The 21,000-nt window shown below is 37.9% G+C and overlaps 1 protein-coding gene across 2 annotated transcripts in view; it reads right to left on the bottom strand.

The window, feature by feature from the left end:
* Positions 1–21,000, bottom strand: part of LUZP2 (leucine zipper protein 2) — a 589,435-nt gene that overhangs the window by 329,517 nt on the left and 238,918 nt on the right. The window contains exon 2 of one of the 2 annotated variants that reach the window (XM_030918939.1): positions 9,066–9,183. In XM_030918939.1, coding sequence (XP_030774799.1) covers positions 9,066–9,183 — 118 coding nt within the window. The remainder of the gene's footprint in view (positions 1–9,065; positions 9,184–21,000) is intronic. The other variant, XM_030918940.1, reaches the window with a different exon arrangement.

Raw genomic sequence — 21,000 nt, 5'->3', positions numbered from 1 at the left:
AGGTCTGGTACAGCTTCTACAAATACTAGGGAACATAGCAAACCTCCCTGCACACGCCAGGAAATAACACAATTCAAGATTAAGACAGTCAAAGGGCATGCACCTGTTAGGTTTTGTTGATTTCTTATTTATGAGTAATGCATTAAGACATACAAAAAAACAGGGCCATGTGAAATTGTAACTGGTCTCTACAGACAGAATATTAACAATAAGTTATGTTTACTACTTCAGTCCTTAGTGTTTATATGCCTCTAAGAAGGTGCAGGTTTCTTGATATTCTTCCCAGTCTATTCACTTGGTGAATTTTCACTTAACCACAGGTCAGGCATTGGTTTCACCAGAAATCAATCTGCACTTCTTTTCATCCTTGTGAATGTTTCCCTGATGCTCTGTGCATGCTTCCATAATAACACTATGATTCCTGCATTGTTATCATCCTGCTACCATCTCTGTGTCCTGCTGGGTTGCCTGTTTTTTTTTTGTTTGTTTGTTTGTTTTTGCTCTTGTTTCCATCTTCTCCACATGTAACACATCTTCTGGAAGAAAAGCTTAGATGTTGACTTTAAATACTAGCTCTGTCCCTTGACTATCTGCATGCTCTTAGTTTCTTAACCTTTCTCTAACTCTGTTTTCTCAACTATGAAATGTGACAAATAGTCTTCATGTGAAAATTAAATACAAATTGGAGAAAGAGTATCTAGCACTGGAACTTGACCATGTTCAGTAAGCCTCAGTGTTTACTAATACCACCACCACCACCACCATCATCATCTTCATTATCATTATTATCATCTTAATGGGATTAGGAACCTAAGGAGAAGGGTGTAGACAGAAGCAACTCCACGTGGTTTAAAAACATGATTCAAAGGGGCCTATCATGGGGAGGGGGGTGGAGGGAGGGATTGCATTGGGGAGTTACACATGATATAAATGATGAATTGATGGGTGCTAATGAGTTGATGGGTGCAGCACACCAACATGGCATAAGTATACATATGTAACAAACCTGCACGTTATGCACATGTACCCTAGAACTTAAAGTATAATAAAAATAAAAAAATAATAAAATAATAAAAAAAATTAGCCAGGCATGGTGGTGCGTGCCTGTAGTCCCAGCGACTTGGGAGGCTGAGGCAGGAGAATTGCTTGAACCTGGGAGGCAGAGGTTGCAGTAAGCCGAGATGGCACCACTGCACTCCGGCCTGGGCAACAGAGCGAGACTCCATCTCAAAAAAAAAAAGAAAAACAGTATAACTATAACCTATCAGCATGGCTAAGGAGTGCAGTGAACATGGCACCACCCTTAGTATCTGAAGTCCAGGATTCAAGTTCTTCCTCTGCCCCTTGCTAGCTTTGTGACACAGGTCACTTACATATTCTAGCCTTCGATTTGTTCATCCATAAAGTAAGAATAATTATATCTACCTTGCAGATAATGTGTTTTTTAAAACAAATGTAAGGCATCATCATGCTAGGCAGAACATGAAGATCTGATGTTAAACTAAGACCCATGAGAGACAATATATAAGACTTCTGGGTTCCTTGATAAGATGCTATAAGTGACACTCTTCCACCTTCCTGTTCTTCCCTTCACCTACAGTCACAAAGAACTTTCATCACAGGGGTACAACAAAGCCAGCTGCGTCTGAATACCTGGTGCTAGCTTTGAATTAACGACCACTGAGACCATGGAACAACTTTGAAAAGCAAACTTTTAAATTGACTTTTCTTTGCTTTGATCTATCTCCTTTTAAATTACAGCAAAGAGAGAAAGAGGAAGAAAAAGATAATTTTAAGGCAAAACACTCAATTAACTCTGAAAATCAAATATAATAAACTGAATATAGATCTGTCTGGCTACTAAAAAAAAAAATAAAATAAAAAATAAAAACATGATTCAGTTCAGTAACTAATAGTCTCTGGAGCCAGACCGTCTACATGTAAACTCTGGCTTCTTTTGTAACATTCAAAAATAACATATCTTTCTTAAACATTATCTCTCATGTGTAACAAAGAATGTCACAATAGGATCTACCTCATAGATATGTTACAAGAATTAAACCATATGGGCGGAGCAAGATGGCCGAATAGGAACAACTCCAGTCTCCAACTCCCAGCGCGAGCGACACAGAAGACCGGTGATTTCTGCATTTTCAACTGAGGTACTGGGGTCATCTCACTAGGGAGTGCCGGACAATCGGTGCTGGTCAGCTGCTGCAGCCTAACCAGCGAGAGCTGAAGCAGGGCGAGGCATCGCCTCACCTGGAAGCGCAAGGGGGAAGGGGATCCGTTTTCCTAGCCAGGGGAACTGAGACACACAACACCTGGAAAATCGGGTAACTCCCACCCCAATACTGCGCTGTAAGCATACAGGCATTCCAGGAGAATATATCCCACACCTGGCCGGGAGGGTCCCACGCCCACGAAGCCTCCCTCACTGCTAACACAGCAGTCTGCCGCGATCTATCCGCAAGGCAGCAGCGAGGCTGGGGGAGGGGCGCCCGCCATTGCTGAGGCTTAAGTAGGTAAACAAAGCCGCTGGGAAGCTCGAACTGGGTGGAGCTCACAGCAGCTCAAGGAAGCCTGCCTGTCTCTGTAGTCTCCACCTCTGGGGACAGCGCACAGCTGAAGACCAACAGGGGAAGTAGCGGGAGCCGGTGCAGACGCGAACGACTCTGTCTGACAGCTTTGGGGAGAGCCGCGGATCTCCCAACGCGGAGGTTGAGATCTGAGAACGGACAGACTGCCTGCTCAGGTGTGTCCCTGACCCCTGAGTAGCCTAGCTGGGAGAAATCCCCCACTAGGGGCAGTCTGACACCCCACACCTCACAGGGTGGAGTACACCCCTGAGAGGACACTTCCAAAGGAAGAATCAGACAGGTACACTCGCTGTTCAGCAATATTCTATCTTCGGCAACCTCTGCTGCTGATACCCAGGCAAACAGGGTCTGGAGTGGACCTCAAGCAATCTCCAACAGACCAACAGAGAGTCCCTCTGACTGTCAGAAGGAAAACTATCAAACAGGAAGGACACCTATACCAAAACCCCATCAGTTCGTCACCACCATCAAAGACCAGAGACAGATAAAACCACAAAGATGGGGAAGAAGCAGGGCAGAAAAGCTGGAAATTCAAAAAATAAGAGCGCATCTCCCCCTGCAAAGGAGCGTAGCCCATCACCAGCAACGGATCAAAGCTGGTCAGAGAATGACTTGGACGAGAGGAGAGAAGAAGGCTTCAGTCCATCAAACTTATCAGAGCTAAAGGAGGAATTACGTACCCAGCGCAAAGAAACTAAAAATCTTGAAAAAAGAGTGGAAGAATTGACAGCTAGACTAATTAATGCAGAGAAGATCATAAACGAAATGACAGAGATGAAAACCATGACACGAGAAATACGTGACAAATGCACAAGCTTCAGTAACCGACTCGATCAACTGGAAGAAAGAGTATCAGCGATTGAAGATCAAATGAATGAAATGAAGCGAGAAGAGAAACCAAAAGAAAAAAGAAGAAAAAGAAATGAGCAAAGCCTGCAAGAAGTATGGGATTACGTAAAAAGACCAAATCTACGTCTGATTGGGGTGCCTGAAAGTGAGGGGGAAAATGGAACCAAGTTGGAAAACACTCTTCAGGATATCATCCAGGAGAACTTCCCCAACCTAGTAGGGCAGGCCAACATTCAAATTCAGGAAATACAGAGAACGCCACAAAGATACTCCTCCAGAAGAGCAACTCCAAGACACATCATTGCCAGATTCACCAAAGTTGAAATGAAGGAAAAAATCTTAAGGGCAGCCAGAGAGAAAGGTCGGGTCACCCACAAAGGGAAGCCCATCAGACTAACAGCAGATCTCTCGGCAGAAACTCTACAAGCCAGAAGAGAGTGGGGGCCAATATTCAACGTTCTTAAAGAAAAGAATTTTAAACCCAGAATTTCATATCCAGCCAAACTAAGTTTCATAAGTGAAGGAGAAATAAAATCCTTTACAGATAAGCAAATGCTTAGAGATTTTGTCACCACCAGGCCTGCCTTACAAGAGACCCTGAAGGAAGCCCTAAACATGGAAAGGAACAACCGGTACCAGCCATCGCAAAAACTTGGCAAAATGTAAAGACCATCGAGGCTAGGAAGAAACTGCATCAACTAACGAGCAAAATAACCAGTTAATATCATAATGGCAGGATCAAGTTCACACATAACAATATTAACCTTAAATGTTAATGGACTAAATGCTCCAATTAAAAGACACAGACTGGCAAACTGGATAAAGAGTCAAGACCCATCAGTCTGCTGTATTCAGGAGACCCATCTCACATGCAGAGACATACATAGGCTCAAAATAAAGGGATGGAGGAAGATCTACCAAGCAAATGGAGAACAAAAAAAAGCAGGGGTTGCAATCCTAGTCTCTGATAAAACAGACTTTAAACCATCAAAGATCAAAAGAGACAAAGAAGGCCATTACATAATGGTAAAGGGATCAATTCAACAGGAAGAGCTAACTCTCCTAAATATATATGCACCCAATACAGGAGCACCCAGATTCATAAAGCAAGTCCTTAGAGACTTACAAAGAGACTTAGACTCCCATACAATAATAATGGGGGACTTCAACACTCCGCTGTCAACATTAGACAGATCAACGAGACAGAAAGTTAACAAGGATATCCAGGAATTGAACTCATCTCTGCACCAAGCGGACCTAATAGACATCTATAGAACTCTCCACCCCAAATCAACAGAATATACATTCTTCTCAGCACCACATCGCACTTATTCCAAAATTGACCACATAATTGGAAGTAAAGTACTCCTCAGCAAATGTAAAAGAACAGAAATTATAACAAACTGTCTCTCAGACCACAGTGCAATCAAACTAGAACTCAGGACTAAGAAACTCAATCAAAACCGCTCAACTACATGGAAACTGAACAACCTGCTCCTGAATGACTACTGGGTACATAACGAAATGAAAGCGGAAATAAAGATGTTCTTTGAAACCAATGAGAACAAAGATACAACATACCAGAATCTCTGGGACACATTTAAAGCAGTGTGTAGAGGGAAATTTATAGCACTAAATGCCCACAAGAGAAAGCAGGAAAGATCTAAAATTGACACTCTAACATCACAATTAAAAGAACTAGAGAGGCAAGAGCAATCACATTCAAAAGCTAGCAGAAGGCAAGAAATAACTAAGATCAGAGCAGAACTGAAGGAGATAGAGACACAAAAAACCCTCCAAAAAATCAATGAATCCAGGAGTTGGTTTTTTGAAAAGATCAACAAAATTGACAGACCGCTAGCAAGGCTAATAAAGAAAAAAAGAGAGAGGAATCAAATAGATGCAATAAAAAATGATAAAGGGGATATCACCACTGACCCCACAGAAATACAAACTACCATCAGAGAATACTATAAACGCCTCTACGCAAATCAACTAGAAAATCTAGAAGAAATGGATAATTTCCTGGACACTTACACTCTCCCAAGGCTAAACCAGGAAGAAGTTGAATCCCTGAATAGACCAATAGCAGGCTCTGAAATTGAGGCAACAATTAATAGCCTACCCACCAAAAAAAGTCCAGGACCAGATGGATTCACAGCTGAATTCTACCAGAGGTACAAGGAGGAGCTGGTACCATTCCTTCTGAAACTATTCCAATCAATAGAAAAAGAGGGAATCCTCCCTAACTCATTTTATGAGGCCAACATCATCCTGATACCAAAGCCTGGCAGAGACACAACAAAAAAAGAGAATTTTAGACCAATATCCCTGATGAACATTGATGCAAAAATCCTCAATAAAATACTGGCAAACCGGATTCAGCAGCACATCAAAAAGCTTATCCACCATGATCAAGTGGGCTTCATCCCTGGGATGCAAGGCTGGTTCAACATTCGCAAATCAATAAACGTAATCCAGCATATAAACAGAACCAAAGACAAGAACCACATGATTATCTCAATAGATGCAGAAAAGGCTTTTGACAAAATTCAACAGCCCTTCATGCTAAAAACGCTCAATAAATTCGGTATTGATGGAACGTACCTCAAAATAATAAGAGCTATTTATGACAAACCCACAGCTAATATCATACTGAATGGGCAAAAACTGGAAAAATTCCCTTTGAAAACTGGCACAAGACAGGGATGCCCTCTCTCACCACTCCTATTCAACATAGTGTTGGAAGTTCTGGCTAGGGCAATCAGGCAAGAGAAAGAAATCAAGGGTATCCAGTTAGGAAAAGAAGAAGTCAAATTGTCCCTGTTTGCAGATGACATGATTGTATATTTAGAAAACCCCATCGTCTCAGCCCAAAATCTCCTTAAGCTGATAAGCAACTTCAGCAAAGTCTCAGGATACAAAATTAATGTGCAAAAATCACAAGCATTCTTATACACCAGCAACAGACAAGCAGAGAGCCAAATCAGGAATGAACTTCCATTCACAATTGCTTCAAAGAGAATAAAATACCTAGGAATCCAGCTTACAAGGGATGTAAAGGACCTCTTCAAGGAGAACTACAAACCACTGCTCAGTGAAATCAAAGAGGACACAAACAAATGGAAGAACATACCATGCTCATGGATAGGAAGAATCAATATCGTGAAAATGGCCATACTCCCCAAGGTTATTTATAGATTCAATGCCATCCCCATCAAGCTACCAATGACTTTCTTCACAGAATTGGAAAAAACTGCTTTAAAGTTCATATGGAACCAAAAAAGAGCCCGCATTGCCAAGACAATCCTAAGTCAAAAGGACAAAGCTGGAGGCGTCACGCTACCTGACTTCAAACTATACTACAAGGCTACAGTCACCAAAACAGCATGGTACTGGTACCAAAACAGAGCTATAGACCAATGGAACAGAACAGAGTCCTCAGAAATAATACCGCACATCTACAGCCATCTGATCTTTGACAAACCTGAGAGAAACAAGAAATGGGGAAAGGATTCCCTATTTAATAAATGGTGCTGGGAAAATTGGCTAGCCATAAGTAGAAAGCTGAAACTGGATCCTTTCCTTACCCCTTATACGAAGATTAATTCAAGATGGATTAGAGACTTAAATGTTAGACCTAATACCATAAAAACCCTAGAAGAAAATCTAGGTAGTACCATTCAGGACATAGGCATGGGCAAGGACTTCATGTCTAAAACACCAAAAGCAACGGCAGCAAAAGCCATAATTGACAAATGGGATCTAATTAAACTAAAGAGCTTTTGCACAGCAAAAGAAACTACCATCAGAGTGAACAGGCAACCTACAGAATGGGAGAAAATTTTTGCAACCTACTCATCTGACAAAGGGCTAATATCCAGAATCTACAAAGAACTCAAACAAATATACGAGAAAAAAACAAACAACCCCATCAAAAAGTGGGGAAAGGATATGAACAGACATTTCTCAAAAGAAGATATTCATACAGCCAACAGACACATGAAAAAATGCTCATCATCACTGGCCATCAGAGAAATGCAAATCAAAACCACAATGAGATACCATCTCACACCAGTTAGAATGGCAATCATTAAGAAGTCAGGAAACAACAGGTGTTGGAGAGGATGTGGAGAAATAGGAACACTTTTACACTGTTGGTGGGATTGTAAACTAGTTCAACCATTATGGAAAAGAGTATGGCAATTCCTCAAGGATCTAGAACTAGATGTACCATATGACCCAGCCATCCCACTACTGGGTATATACCCAAAGGATTATAAATTAGTCTACTACAAAGACACATGTACACGTATGTTTATTGCGGCACTATTCACAATAGCAAAGACTTGGAATCAACCCAAATGTCCATCTGTGACAGACTGGATTAAGAAAATGTGGCACATATACACCATGGAATACTATGCAGCCATAAAAAAGGATGAGTTTGCGTCCTTTGTAGGGACATGGATGCAGCTGGAAACCATCATTCTTAGCAAACTATCACAAGAAGAGAAAACCAAACACCGCATGTTCTCACTCATAGGTGGGAACTGAACAATGAGATCACTTGGACTCGGGAAGGGGAACATCACACACTGGGGTCTATCATGGGGAGGGGGGAGGGGGGAGGAGGAGGGATTGCATTGGGGAGTTATACATGATATAAATGATGAATTGATGGGTGCTGACGAGTTGATGGGTGCAGCACACCAACATGGCATAAGTATACATATGTAACAAAACCTGCCACGTTATGCACATGTACCCTAGAACTTAAAGTATAATAAAAAAAAAAAAAAAAAAAAAAAAAAAAATGTCAGATCAAAAAAAAAAAAATAAAAAAAAAAAAAAAAAAAAAAAAAAAAATATGATGACATGACAAGATTGTAGGTCAGCACACAACATGGCATAGTATAATATGTACAACCTGCACTATGCACGTACCCTAGAATGTACTAATAAAATAAAAAATAATCAATAATAAAAAAATTAGCCACTAGGTGTGGTGCCTGTAAATTGGAGGCTGAGGCAGGAAATGCTATGGGAGGCAAGTTTAAGCCCACACTGCCTCCGCCTGGCACGAGAGAATCACTCAAAAAAAAAAAAAACAGTATACATATATCGCTGCTACAGAGTGCTGTGAACGGACTTTTCTTTTAAACTATTATGCCTTCTTTTAAAGTAGTATATTGCCCTATGTGTTTTGTATGTCAGTTTCATTAAAGAAGATCTTTTAGAATTAGCCCCCGTGGGGAAGTTAAACATCTCTCTGTGTTGGGTGTCATACCTAATATTCAGCTTAACTCTGAGCATAATTACTTGTTTCCTCTTTATTAATATAATACCTGAAAAATACAGGGGTCAAACTGATCTTAGAAGCTTGAGGAACTGATGACTCTGCCAAGCACACAATTTTCTCATTTCTGTATTTATTAAACACAGAATCCTAGAAAATATTTCAAATTACATTTCTGTTTAAAGTGCATATAATAGTAAGTAATAACTACCATGGTCCAGCCCAGAAACACATTAAAAACTGTTTAAAAATGCATGTTAATCCACTCAGAAAATCAGATCATCTTTTACTGCTCGGAAAATGAGTTTTTATCTCACCTGAAGATTGACTTTAATTCCATCAAGTTCTCTTGATGTCTTTGTTAGCTGACGAAGAATGGTGCTCCGCTCCTTAAAGACTTCTTTCAGCTGCTTTTCTAGCTCTTCATAGTCCTGTCTAACACAGAAAGAACAGGCATGAGAGCCCCCTAAATGCTCCCACTTGGCATCAGTCATAATCAGTAACACTCACAGTTTTAGTAAAATCTAGGGAAATTAAAACCTCAATTACTAAGATGCTTTTGTTGTCATGATTTCATATAAAAGGGGAAAATTGAAAACCCCATTTTATACACAAGTTTTGTTTCCCAATGAGGACTATCTAGGCTCATTGGAGATACCATAGATCTCCAGGCCAGAGAGAGGTTCCAGGACAATATTGTACCTCTTTTGTATGTATAATATAGTTTATCAGGTACATATTTGAAAATAGGTATGTTTATTGACACCACACTTTTCCCCTCAGGTCTTTACAATTTTACAGCAAGAGATATATTTTGGAAAAATACATCTAAGAAACATAGACAGGTTCTGATATTGGGAGAACAAACTTTGAGGTAGAGCCAGAACATAAAGTCGGAGGCTTGCTTCTTCTCTTGTTTATAGAGAAGGCAGCCCATCGAAAATGCAACACCTTCCAAACTTAGCTAAGAATCCCTATCCCTATTGCTATTAAAGAGGTATTGGGAGAAGCAAAATCTCTATGACAATCAGTGAAAAAAATACAGTAATTTCAGTGAATTTTGAACAAACTAGTTAATAAGCACCATGAAAGAAAGACTTCTTTATCTGTGTCACGCATGTACACATCCTTTTTTTTTTTTTTCCTATTTTTTTTCATATCATCTTTCCAGGAAGTTGAGAAAGATATTGCAATTTGTGTTGTGCAAATGTAAAAAAAAAAAAATCTAGGAGATTAAGTTACTGCCCTAAAGTTCTTCTTATTAAAATAAACAATTAGCAAGTAGTGAGTGTGTGCACCTTTGTGTATATGTGTGTTTGGCCAGTGGGAGGTAGGTGGTTTGGTGGCAGGATGAGGAAATTGACAATTTCCAGCGCAGCCTAACAAACTGATGGAGAAGCGTTAATTAAAATGATGAATTGGACACATAGGAGAGCTGCTAATCCAGGAAAGACTTCTAGGAAAATAAATATAAAATGTATAAGAGGTGCTTTGAAAGAGAAATAGAAATTAGTCACATGAAAAGAGAAAACACGTGTAGATACTGATATGGTCTGGCTGTGTCTCACCCTAATCTCATCTTGAATTGTAGTTCCCATTATTCCCACGTGTTGTGGGTGCGTCCCCGTGGGAGATAATTGAATCCTGGGGGTGGTTTCCCCCATACTGTTCTTGTGGTAGTGAATAAGTCTAATGAGATCTGGTGATTTTATAAGGGGTTTTCCGTTTGGCTGGGCTCTCCTTTTCTCTTCCTTGCTGCAAGCAAGACATGCCTTTCATCTCCTTCCATGATTGGGAGGCCTCCCCAGCCACGTGAAACTGTGAATCCATTAAACCTCTTTTTCTTTGTAAATTACCCAGTCTCAGGTATGTCTTTATCAGCAGCATGAAACGGACTCATACAGATACTAATGAAAATAAATGTTGAATTTTTCAAAAAGTGAATAAATGTCAGAAGGTTTGGGGTTCTAATTGGGGAGTAGGAGCTTTGTTACTGAAATGTGAAATGACTACTTATTTCACAAGACCGTTAAGTGATGATTAGGAATCTGGGCATTATTTTGAGGACAAATGAAAGTAAATGAGAGGTTTTAGGCAGTAAATGACAAGATCAGATTTATGTTTTGGAAAAAATTTTCCTGGTTGAAAACTCAGGAGTGAATTGGACAAGGGAAAAAAACAGGAAAACAGGTGCCTGTTAAGAAAGTTACCATTGCAATAGTCCAGACAAAAGATTATGCTGGCCTATCTAGAGCAGAAGCAGGGGAGGTAGGGAAACTTGGACTGATTTCAGCAAAACATACAAAATGGAATTAATAGTATACTGTGTCTGTATCTGTATCTATGTGTGTGTGTGTGTGTGGGGGGGTGTTTACATTTAATTATTTTGCCTGCATGCTGTGGAATGAGGGTGGGAGGGAGCTATTTAGTAATGATGCTATGTTGCTGGCTTAGGCAATTTTTGGACATAGCCCTTCACTGAGAGGGAAGTCAGGAAGAACAGTGTTTTTATTAAAAGATGGGTCGACAAGTTCAATTGTAAAATTGTAGGAAAATGGCTCAAATGCTCTCAGCTTTGGTTGAAAATCTATAAAATTTTACATTGAACTTACCCACATTTTCATGTGTTAAATAGAGTAATTTACGTAAAGCATTGAACCCATGACAGGTAATTAATTCAAAATATATACATATATAATTCTATAACTAAGAAATATCATGAATTTATAGTCATTCTGCAGAAATATAAAGGAACTAAGTCTCCTAATGGCCTTAGTGATGATTAATAAGTGCATCTCATCTAGAATAGACTTCTATTACATTTTTTTTTCTTTTTCTCATTTGCTAAATGTAGGTCTCTAGCACTCTTCATATTCTTCTCATTAAAAGGAAATTGGAACGGCCCATTGCTAAGAACTACAATATTTCTTGCTGGCCTTTTGCATTTCACTGATGAACAGTAATCAGCCAGTAATCAGACAATTATTAATGCTCCAAATTTCCATTCAGTCTCACTGGCAAAGTTAAATACTAAACAGAAAGCCAAATTTTTATTTTCTTCCAATGTTATAACATCACTTTATGCCTCAGTTTGTTTCTCCTGAACAATAAACATATCTCCCAAATCATCTTGTGACCAGAATAAATCATAATAGTAGATCATATGTATTGATAGCATATTATACACAAGATGGTGTTATGCACGTCATTTCATTTACTCCGCAGAAGAATTCATAAGAAAAGCATTATTATTAACCCTATTTTATAGGTATGGAAATTGAGTCACAAGAGTGGTAAATAACTTCTAAGGACATGCTATAAAGAAAAGTGGTGTATCAGTCAGTCTCCAAAGCCTAATATCTTAACCACAATTTTGAAAGAACATACTGATTTGGCTATTTATCAGATAAATATTCACTGCGTCCTTCAAGAACTTATTATATATTACTTCTTTCTTCTCTATTACACAAATAAGTTTTAAATGTTGATTTTATTTACTATATTTATTTTTAATTAAATTAAATATAAATAACATTTCATTTTTTATAATATATAACATCATTTAATTTCATCTTCATATCTGATTTCCAAATAATGTTATGAGGAAAACAGAACCAATTTAAATCTCTCTATTTTCTGGTAAATACATTAGGAACCATGAAGAGGACACAAATTATCAGAAAAATATTGGCAGAATTGTTAATTAATGGCACTAGTTTAGACTGAAACATTTAAGGTCCTTATATAAGAGGAAATCAAATTACACTGCAGAAGCAACCATAATGAAAGTATTGACTAACATTTTATTGGATTTTCTTCCATTTTCAAATGAGTGCATGCTCATCTTCTAATAATGTTCTCTTGCATACATGAAAAGTAAATATGACCCTCCTACACTCATGTTCTGTAACTGGCTTCATATGTCTTAGAGCACTTTCCATGTCTATATATGTTACTATCCATTTTGGTTGTACTTGAGTATATTTTTACCACTGAGACCTTATGGTGTTTCCAATTTTTTCTTTCTCTCTTAAAAAGTAATAAAGTGTATATTTGTGGGCACAAAAGAATTCCCTGAGTACTTCTGTGATACAAGTTTCTAAAAGTGTAAATATTTCACTAAAAGTCAACATGTTAATTTTTTTTGGGGGGGGGAGGTCTGGCTTTAGTGCCCATATCTTTATTTATTTTAATTTTTAATTTTTGTGGGTATTTAGTAGGTACATATATTTATGGGGTACATGAGATACTTTGTGTTAGTTTCGATATGTGCTGGTAAATTGCCTATCGGCTATTCTAGCCTATAATTTTCTTAGTACATTCTTATGTTCTTCACACCTTCACCTAAACCAGACATTATCTTCTCTCCCTTTTTCTTAAAAGAAAATTTGCTAATGGCATGAGTGAAAAATGGTACTCTCTTTCTGATGTAATTTGTATTTGCTTTATTAGAGATTGATTATATTTTCATAATATTACCACTTGTATTTCTTTCTCTATAAATTATCTGTTTATGTCTTTTGCCCATTTAAATTTTGAGTTAGTTACTTATTAGTTTTCTAGGGCTTCCATAACAAATTAACTAAGACTGGGTAGCTTAAACAATAGATATTTTGTCTCACAATTGTGGAGGCTAGAAATCCAAAATCAAGTTGTTTGTAGGGCGGTTTCCTGTCAGGGCTGTGAGAAGGATCTGGCTCAGGCCCCTCTCATTAGCTTGCAGATGGCTGTCATCTCCTTATGTCTCTACACAGCATCTTCCTTCCAGGTGTATCTCTGTGTCTAAATCCCCCCTTACATAAGAACACTAGCCATATTGGTTTAAAGTCTGTCCTAATGACCTTATTTTAACTTTATTACCACTGAAAAAACCATCTCCAAATGAAGTTACATCTAATGTACTAGAGATTAGGACTTCAACACACAAATTTGGGGGCATATATTCCAACCCATCACATTTACCTAATTGATTTGGAAGACTCTTGTACACTATGGGTTTTAGTTCATTGTCATTACATGGATTTTTTTTTTTTCCTACTTCTTATTGGTATTTACATTTATCCCTCTCCAATTTCTTTTAAACAGTTTATGTAGATAAATCATTTTCTCTTTATGGCATCTGGACTATTCTTAAACAGTTTTCTCCAACCCATGCTATTTAAAAGTTTACGCACATTTATAAAAATGTATCAGTTTTTAATTTTTAATAAACTATCCAATTGATTTTTGTATCTACATATATACAAATATACAAATACATATGTATTATAAGAAGGGGGACTATAACTTAAATATGGATAGTCAGTTGTCCTAACACGATTGGATACAATACATCCCCTGCTTTTAATATGGCACTTTTTGATGTAACACCTTATTTTTACTAAATGTTTTGAAATTCTGTATTTGGATTCATTTGCTGTCTTCATGACATATCGTGATTTAAGTATTAAAACTGTGTACAACATTTTGATACTTCTTAGATTCATCCCCCCTATTGTTTTTGTTCGTAGTTTCATTGGCAAATGTTCTCTTTTGTTTCTTCTGAATGAATTTTAGAATGAGCATGTCAATTTTCTGAAAATTCCTGCAGGGAACTTAACTGAAATTGCATTTGCATTATAATTATATTTAGGGAAATAGATAACAATCACATATTTTTCCATCCAGAAACATAGTCTCATTTATTATGCCAGTATGTTTTTATAATTCAGAAATTCTTTACATTTACTCATTTTTTGTTAGACTTATTGATATTGTATCTGGAATTGGTTCCTCCAGGTGGGTTCTTGGTCTCACTGACTTCAAGAAGGAAGCCACAGACCCTCGCGGTGAGTTTTACAGTTCTTAAAGATGGTGTATCTGGAGTTTGTTCCTTCAGATGTTCAGATGTGTCCAGAGTTTCTTTCTTCTAGTGGGTCCGTGATCACGCTGACTTCAGGAGTGAAGCGCAGACCTTCGCAGTGAGTGTTACATCTCTTAAAGGTGCTGTGTCCGGAGTTGTTCATTCCTCCCCCTGGGTTTGTGGTCTCACTGACTTCAGGAATGAAGCCACAGACCCTCACAGTGAGTGTTAGGGCTCATAAAGGTAGTGTGGACCCAAAGAGCGGGAACAGCAAGATTTATTGCGAAGAGTGAAAGAACAATGCTTCCACATTGTGGAAGTGGACCCAAGTGGGTTGCTGTGACTTGCTTGGGTGGCCAGCTTTTATTCCCTTATTTGTCCCTGCCCACCTCCTGCTGATTAGTCCATTTTACAGAGTGCTGATTGGTCCATTTTACAGAGTGCTGATTGGTCCATTTTACAGAGTGCTGATTGGTGCATTTTACAGGGCGCTGATTGGTGTGTTTTTACTGAGTGCTGATTGGTGTGTTTACAAACCTTTAGCTAGACACAGAGTGCTGATTGGTGCATTTACAAACTTTTAGCCAGACACAGAGTGCTGAATGGAGCATTTATAATCCTTTAGCTAGACAGGAAAATTCTCCAAGTCCCTACCCCGCCAGCCGGTTTCTCCTATCACTATTATTGTGGATGGGTTTCTCCATTTAATTGTCTAAATAGATATTGCTAGTCATGTTTAAAGTTACTGTCTGTAAGTTGATTTTTATTCCAGATACCTCATTGAACATTATTATTAGTTGTCATAGTTATTCAGTTTATTCTGTTAGCTTTTTAAAGTGGTAGCAATAACTTATTTGAATTGACCAATCATCTCTTTTTCTAAGAGCTATAATTTTATTTCTTTTTTGTTTTTTTTTTTGTTTTTTTTTTTTTTTTTTGAGGCGGAGTCTCGCTCTGTCGCCCGGACTGGAGTGCAGTGGCCAGATCTCAGCTCACTGCAAGCTCCGCCTCCCGGGTTTACGCCATTCTCCTGCCTCAGCCTCCCGAGTAGCTGGGACTACAGGCGCCCGCCACCTCGCCCGGCTAGTTTTTGTATTTTTAGTAGAGACGGGGTTTCACCGTGTTAGCCAGGATGGTCTCGATCTCCTGACCTCGTGATCCGCCCGTCTCGGCCTCCCAAAGTGCTGGGATTACAGGCTTGAGCCACCGCGCCCGGCCTCTTTTTTGTTTTTAACTAATCATGTTACCTAAGGTATTCAAAACAATGTCGAATAGAGGAGGTGATAGAATACCTTTTATCTTGTCCTAGACTTAATTAATTGATTGATTTTTTGAGAGAGGGTCTGGCTTTGCTACCCAGGCTAGAATACAGTGGTGTGATCTCGGCTCACTGCCACCTCTGCTTCTTGGCTCAAACCATCCTCCCACCTCAGCCTCCCAGGTAGCTGGAACTACAGACACACGCCACTACCCCCAGCTAAATATTTTCTATTCTTGGTAGAGATGGGGTTTCTCCATGTTACCCAGGCTGATCTCGAACTCCTGAGCTCAATCAATCTGCCTTCCTCAGCCTCCCAAAATGCTGGGATTACAGGTGTGAGCCACCAGGCCTGGCTTGTCCTTGACTTTAAAATAAAAAGTTATGCTTCTTCACCGAGTACAACATTTGTAATTTTCAAGCAATGCTATCTTTCTTAGTCCATTATTTTAAATATACATTGTATTAAGATACAGCATTCATGCGGAAAAACAAAAATCCCAAGGACACACTTGAAGTATTGCAAACTAAACACATCAGACATTTAAGAGAGAGAAAACTAACCTTAGAAGGTTTTCTTTGACTGCACCCATTCATTACCTTTACCCTCCTCCCAAAATATAATCAATATTCAGACTTCTGTGACTTAAAATTGTTTATGTGTGAAATGTATACACATATAAATCATACATCAAATGCTTTTGTTTGCTTCTTTTAATATATCAAGTTTGTAAAAATGTTTCATATTTTATGCAAAGTTTAATTTTTATTAATTTTTATTTTTTTATTTTTCATAGATAGGGTCTTGCTTTCTCACACAGACCGGAGGGCAATGGTGTAATCAGCTCACTGCAACCTCAAACTCCTGAGCTCAAGCCATCTTCCAACTTCAATCTCCCGAGTAGCTGGAACTATAGGCACACATCACCACACTCAGGGCTAAGTTTTTACAATTTTTTTTGTAGAGATGGGGGTCTCATGATGTTTCCCAGCAGGGTCTTGAACTCTGGACTTCATATAATTCTCATGCCTCAGTCTCCCAAAGTGCTGGGATTATAGGCATGTGCCGCCATGTCCAGCCAGTTTATTAATTTTTAACACTGCATAGTGTAGTGGTGAATAACTGTACAGAATTTTTTTCTAGTGTTGATAGACACTTGTGTCTTTTTCCAGTTTTTGACTATTATGAGTAATGCTGCAATGAATATTTCATATGCTTTGTGGTTAACATATAAACACATTTATGCTGGGTATATATCTAAGAATGGAATTGCTGCATTATAAAGCACGCATATGTTCTACTTTAGCAAATAACAGACAAAAATTTTTTCAAATTAGTTGCAGAGTAGGGGAGGTAGAGAATTCCAGTTGCTTCATATTCTTATCCACACTGGTGTTATTAGTATTTGTTTTTAATTCCGTAACTCTGGTAGTGGTGTAATAGTGTCTCATTTTAGTTATAATATGAATTTTCCTGGTTGGTGACTCATAAAGGGAGGATGTTACTAAAGGTGATTTTTATATATCCTTTATAAAATGACTGCTCATGACTTTTGCCCTTTTTCCATTAGTTTGTCCGCTGCTTGTTACTGATTTGTGGGAGGTACTTATACATTCCACACATGAGCCCTTTTATGATAAAATGGATTAAAATATAATTTCCTATTCTGCTGCTTGAATTTTCAATCTCTCTCTCTCTCTTTTTATTGTTTATTTATTTTTATTTTTATTTACTTTGTTTTTTTGATATGAGGTCTAACTCTGTCGCCCAGCTTGGATGCAGTGGCATAATATGGGCTCACTGCAACATCCGTATCCTGGGTTCATGCAATTCTCTTGCCTCAGCCTCCCAAGTAGCTAGGATTACAGGCATGAAGCCCCACGCCCAGCTAATTTTTGTATTTGTAGTAGAGATGGGGTTTCACCTTGTTGGCCAGGCTGATTTTGAATTTCTGACCTCAAATTATTCGCCCACCTTGGTCTCCCAAAGTGCTGGGATTACAAGCATGAACCACTGTGCCTGGCCCTGAATTTTCAGTCTCTTAATGGTATCTTTTAATGAAGAGTTGTTGATAATAAAAATATTGATATGGTTTGGCTGTGTCCCCTCCCAAATCTCATCTTGATTTGTAACTCCCATGATTCCCACATGTCGTGGGAGGAACCTGGTGGGATGTAGTTGAATTATGGGGGCAGGTCTTTTCCATGCTGTTTTTGTGATAGTGAATGAGTCTCATGAGATCTAACGGATCTCTTTCTTTGCCTGCGGCCATTCATGTAAGACGTGACTTGCTCCTCGCCTTCCACAATGATTGTGAGGCCTCCCCAGCCCGTGGAACTGTAAGTCCAATAAACCCCTTTTCCTGTATAAATTACCCAGTCTCAGGTATGTCTTTATCAGCAGCATGAAAACAGACTAATACGAATATAGACCAAATTAATATTTATATCAAGATTTGTCCTTTTTAAACCTAGTTTAAGAAATGTAAGCTGGCTTACTGTATTGTCTAGGAGGCTATGTATTAAGTAGTTAGTTAATTCACTTATTTCACTGTTCACATTTTAGATATGCAAACAACCTGGAATTATTTTATTCTGTATTACATGGGAACATATAATTAAATCCCAATATTTTGCAGTGCCATTTTTATAAAGTTTCTCAATAAAAAGTATCTGTTTTTATATTATTTAATCCATCAAATTGAAATATTTGTTTAACATTTTGTTAGAGTCACTGTTTCTTATTTATTACAGCTTTATAAATATATATATATACATCCAACAGTCTAAAAATTTAAATTTTGTTATTTTCTTCAAGATTGTTTTGCTTCTTCATGGTTGAGTGCATTTCCATATACATTTTAGAATTGGTTTGTCAATTGCAACAAGAATAAAACCTTGTTAGGGTTTTGGGTGACTATATTGACATTTTAAAAATGTTGAGTTTTCCGCTTCATAAATATTTCATATACTACAATTTATTTAGAGATTGTAACATTTTATCTTAATAATATTGTATAGTTTTTAGTGCACAATCCCTTTGTGCATCACTTACATTTAGAATCTTTTGAATTTACTATATACATAATAATACTTTCTGCAAGAATGATAGTTTTTCTTTTACATCCTAATTTATTATCAAGAATTAAAAACCTATTCTACAGTGCTCAACAGAATTGATAATATAAACATCTTTGTCTTATTCCAGGTTCTAGGAGAAAAGCTTTCAATATTTCACCCCAAATATGGTATTTCCTATTGGATTTTTGTAGTAAATATTATTATTCTTTTTCTTTTACATGATCAGATGCAAAATGTTCCCTTTCTAGTTTCTTAATCATTTAATCATGAATAAAATTTAAATGCTGCAAATATAAGCAGAATAGAAATCCCTATGTCATTCATTTGATCATGTGATGCTCCAAAGGCACGCTAGGGGACATGACTTATCAGAGACTTTAAACGTTGTTTACGTTATTTTTCTTAGCTTTTTGTTCTCCTGCTATGGGCCATGTGAAAAAATAACCATAGGTAACTGCTTCAACTTAGGCTTCTTCAGTAAGAAAATAAAGAGAACAGGTCTGAATTTGATCCGTACTCTGAAGCAGCAACATTTGCAGTAAGCTCCCAACATGAGCTTGAAAAATAAGTGCTTGTTTTTGTAAGTCATCAGGCTTTTGGAGTAATTTGTGATGTACTATCAGTATAGCAAAATTTTGTCTAATAAATGCATTAGTTCAAGTGATCACATATATTTTTCTTTTATACTATTAACGTACTTCATTGCATTGATCCATCTTACACGTATGATCAATGATTACATTATATTAATCTCATACTATCAAATATTTCATGTATAGTTCTGCTAGATTCAGTTTGCTAATATTTTGTTTATCATTTTTATATTTATTTTTATAGAAAAAATCTTTTGTAAATGTCTCATATCCTTGTAAAGCTTGATATCTAAGTTATGCTTAACTCATTAAAAAAATTGGGCTGGGCGCGGTGGCTCAAGCCTGTAATCCCAGCACTTTGGGAGGCCGAGACGGGTGGATCACGAGGTCAGGAGATCGAGACCATCCTGGCTAACACGGTGAAACCCCGTCTCTACTAAAAAATACAAAAAACTAGCCAGGCGAGGTGGCGGGCGCCTGTAGTCCCAGCTACTCGGGAGGCTGAGGCAGGAGAATGGTGTGAACCTGGGAGGCGGAGCTTGCAGTGAGCTGAGATCCGGCCACTGCACTCCAGCCTGGGCGACAGAGCGAGACTCCGTCTCAAAAACAAAACAACAACAACAAAGAAAAATGGGTAGTATTTTTTTTTTCTATTATCTGAAAGAATTTGTGTAAGACTGATAACCTTTATTCCTTGAATGAGGAGAATTCAGAACTAAAATAATATGGCCTGCAAATATTTTGTGGGAAATCGTTTAGTCAGTGCTTTAATAGATATGTAAATATTCAAATATTCCAATTGTTCCCATTTCAATGCCAATAAATTATGTAATTTTTAAGAATATGTCTATTTTATTATCATTTATTTACTTCATGATTCTGTGTGTTAGTCTGAGCTACATGGGCCACTCACTTGGTTGGGCTTATTGTTGTATTTGCGATCTTTTGTTGATCAGCCAATGACTCCACTTCTATGGTTGACTTGCTGTCAGTTTAGCAGTGAAAGCAGCTGGGTCTCGCTTTATCAGCAAGCTAGCCTAGAGCGGATCATCTACTAGTTGGTCAGGGATCTAAGAGAATTAGCAGAGGTCAGGGAGTATTTTTCAGGTTTAGAGTGAGATTTAGAATAACATCCTGTCAACCATATAGTATCAGTTACAAAGCAAGTCACAAGTTCAGGTCAGATTGAAGAGTCAGATAAATATACTTTATGTCTTGATGGGAAAACTTCAAAGTCATACAGTAATTGTACATGGATATAAGGAGAATAGTTATGGGCATATTTGCAAACAATGTACTACATAGTGCCAAATGCTGTGTTGATTTCTCTATATTTTATTTCTCAGAGATTGGCCATTTGAGTACTTGTTACCTTGTGCATTGATAGTTCTCCAATGCCTTAAAAGGAATTATTATTTTGAATTTTATCAAATTTTTCTGTTGCTTTCAGTAGGAAGATTGGTCAGCAGTAAGACTGA

Source organism: Rhinopithecus roxellana, chromosome 15 (genome assembly GCF_007565055.1).
Source record: "Rhinopithecus roxellana isolate Shanxi Qingling chromosome 15, ASM756505v1, whole genome shotgun sequence".
NCBI classification, from domain to species: Eukaryota; Metazoa; Chordata; class Mammalia; order Primates; family Cercopithecidae; genus Rhinopithecus; species Rhinopithecus roxellana.
This window is presented reverse-complemented; position numbering and strand designations above follow the sequence as displayed.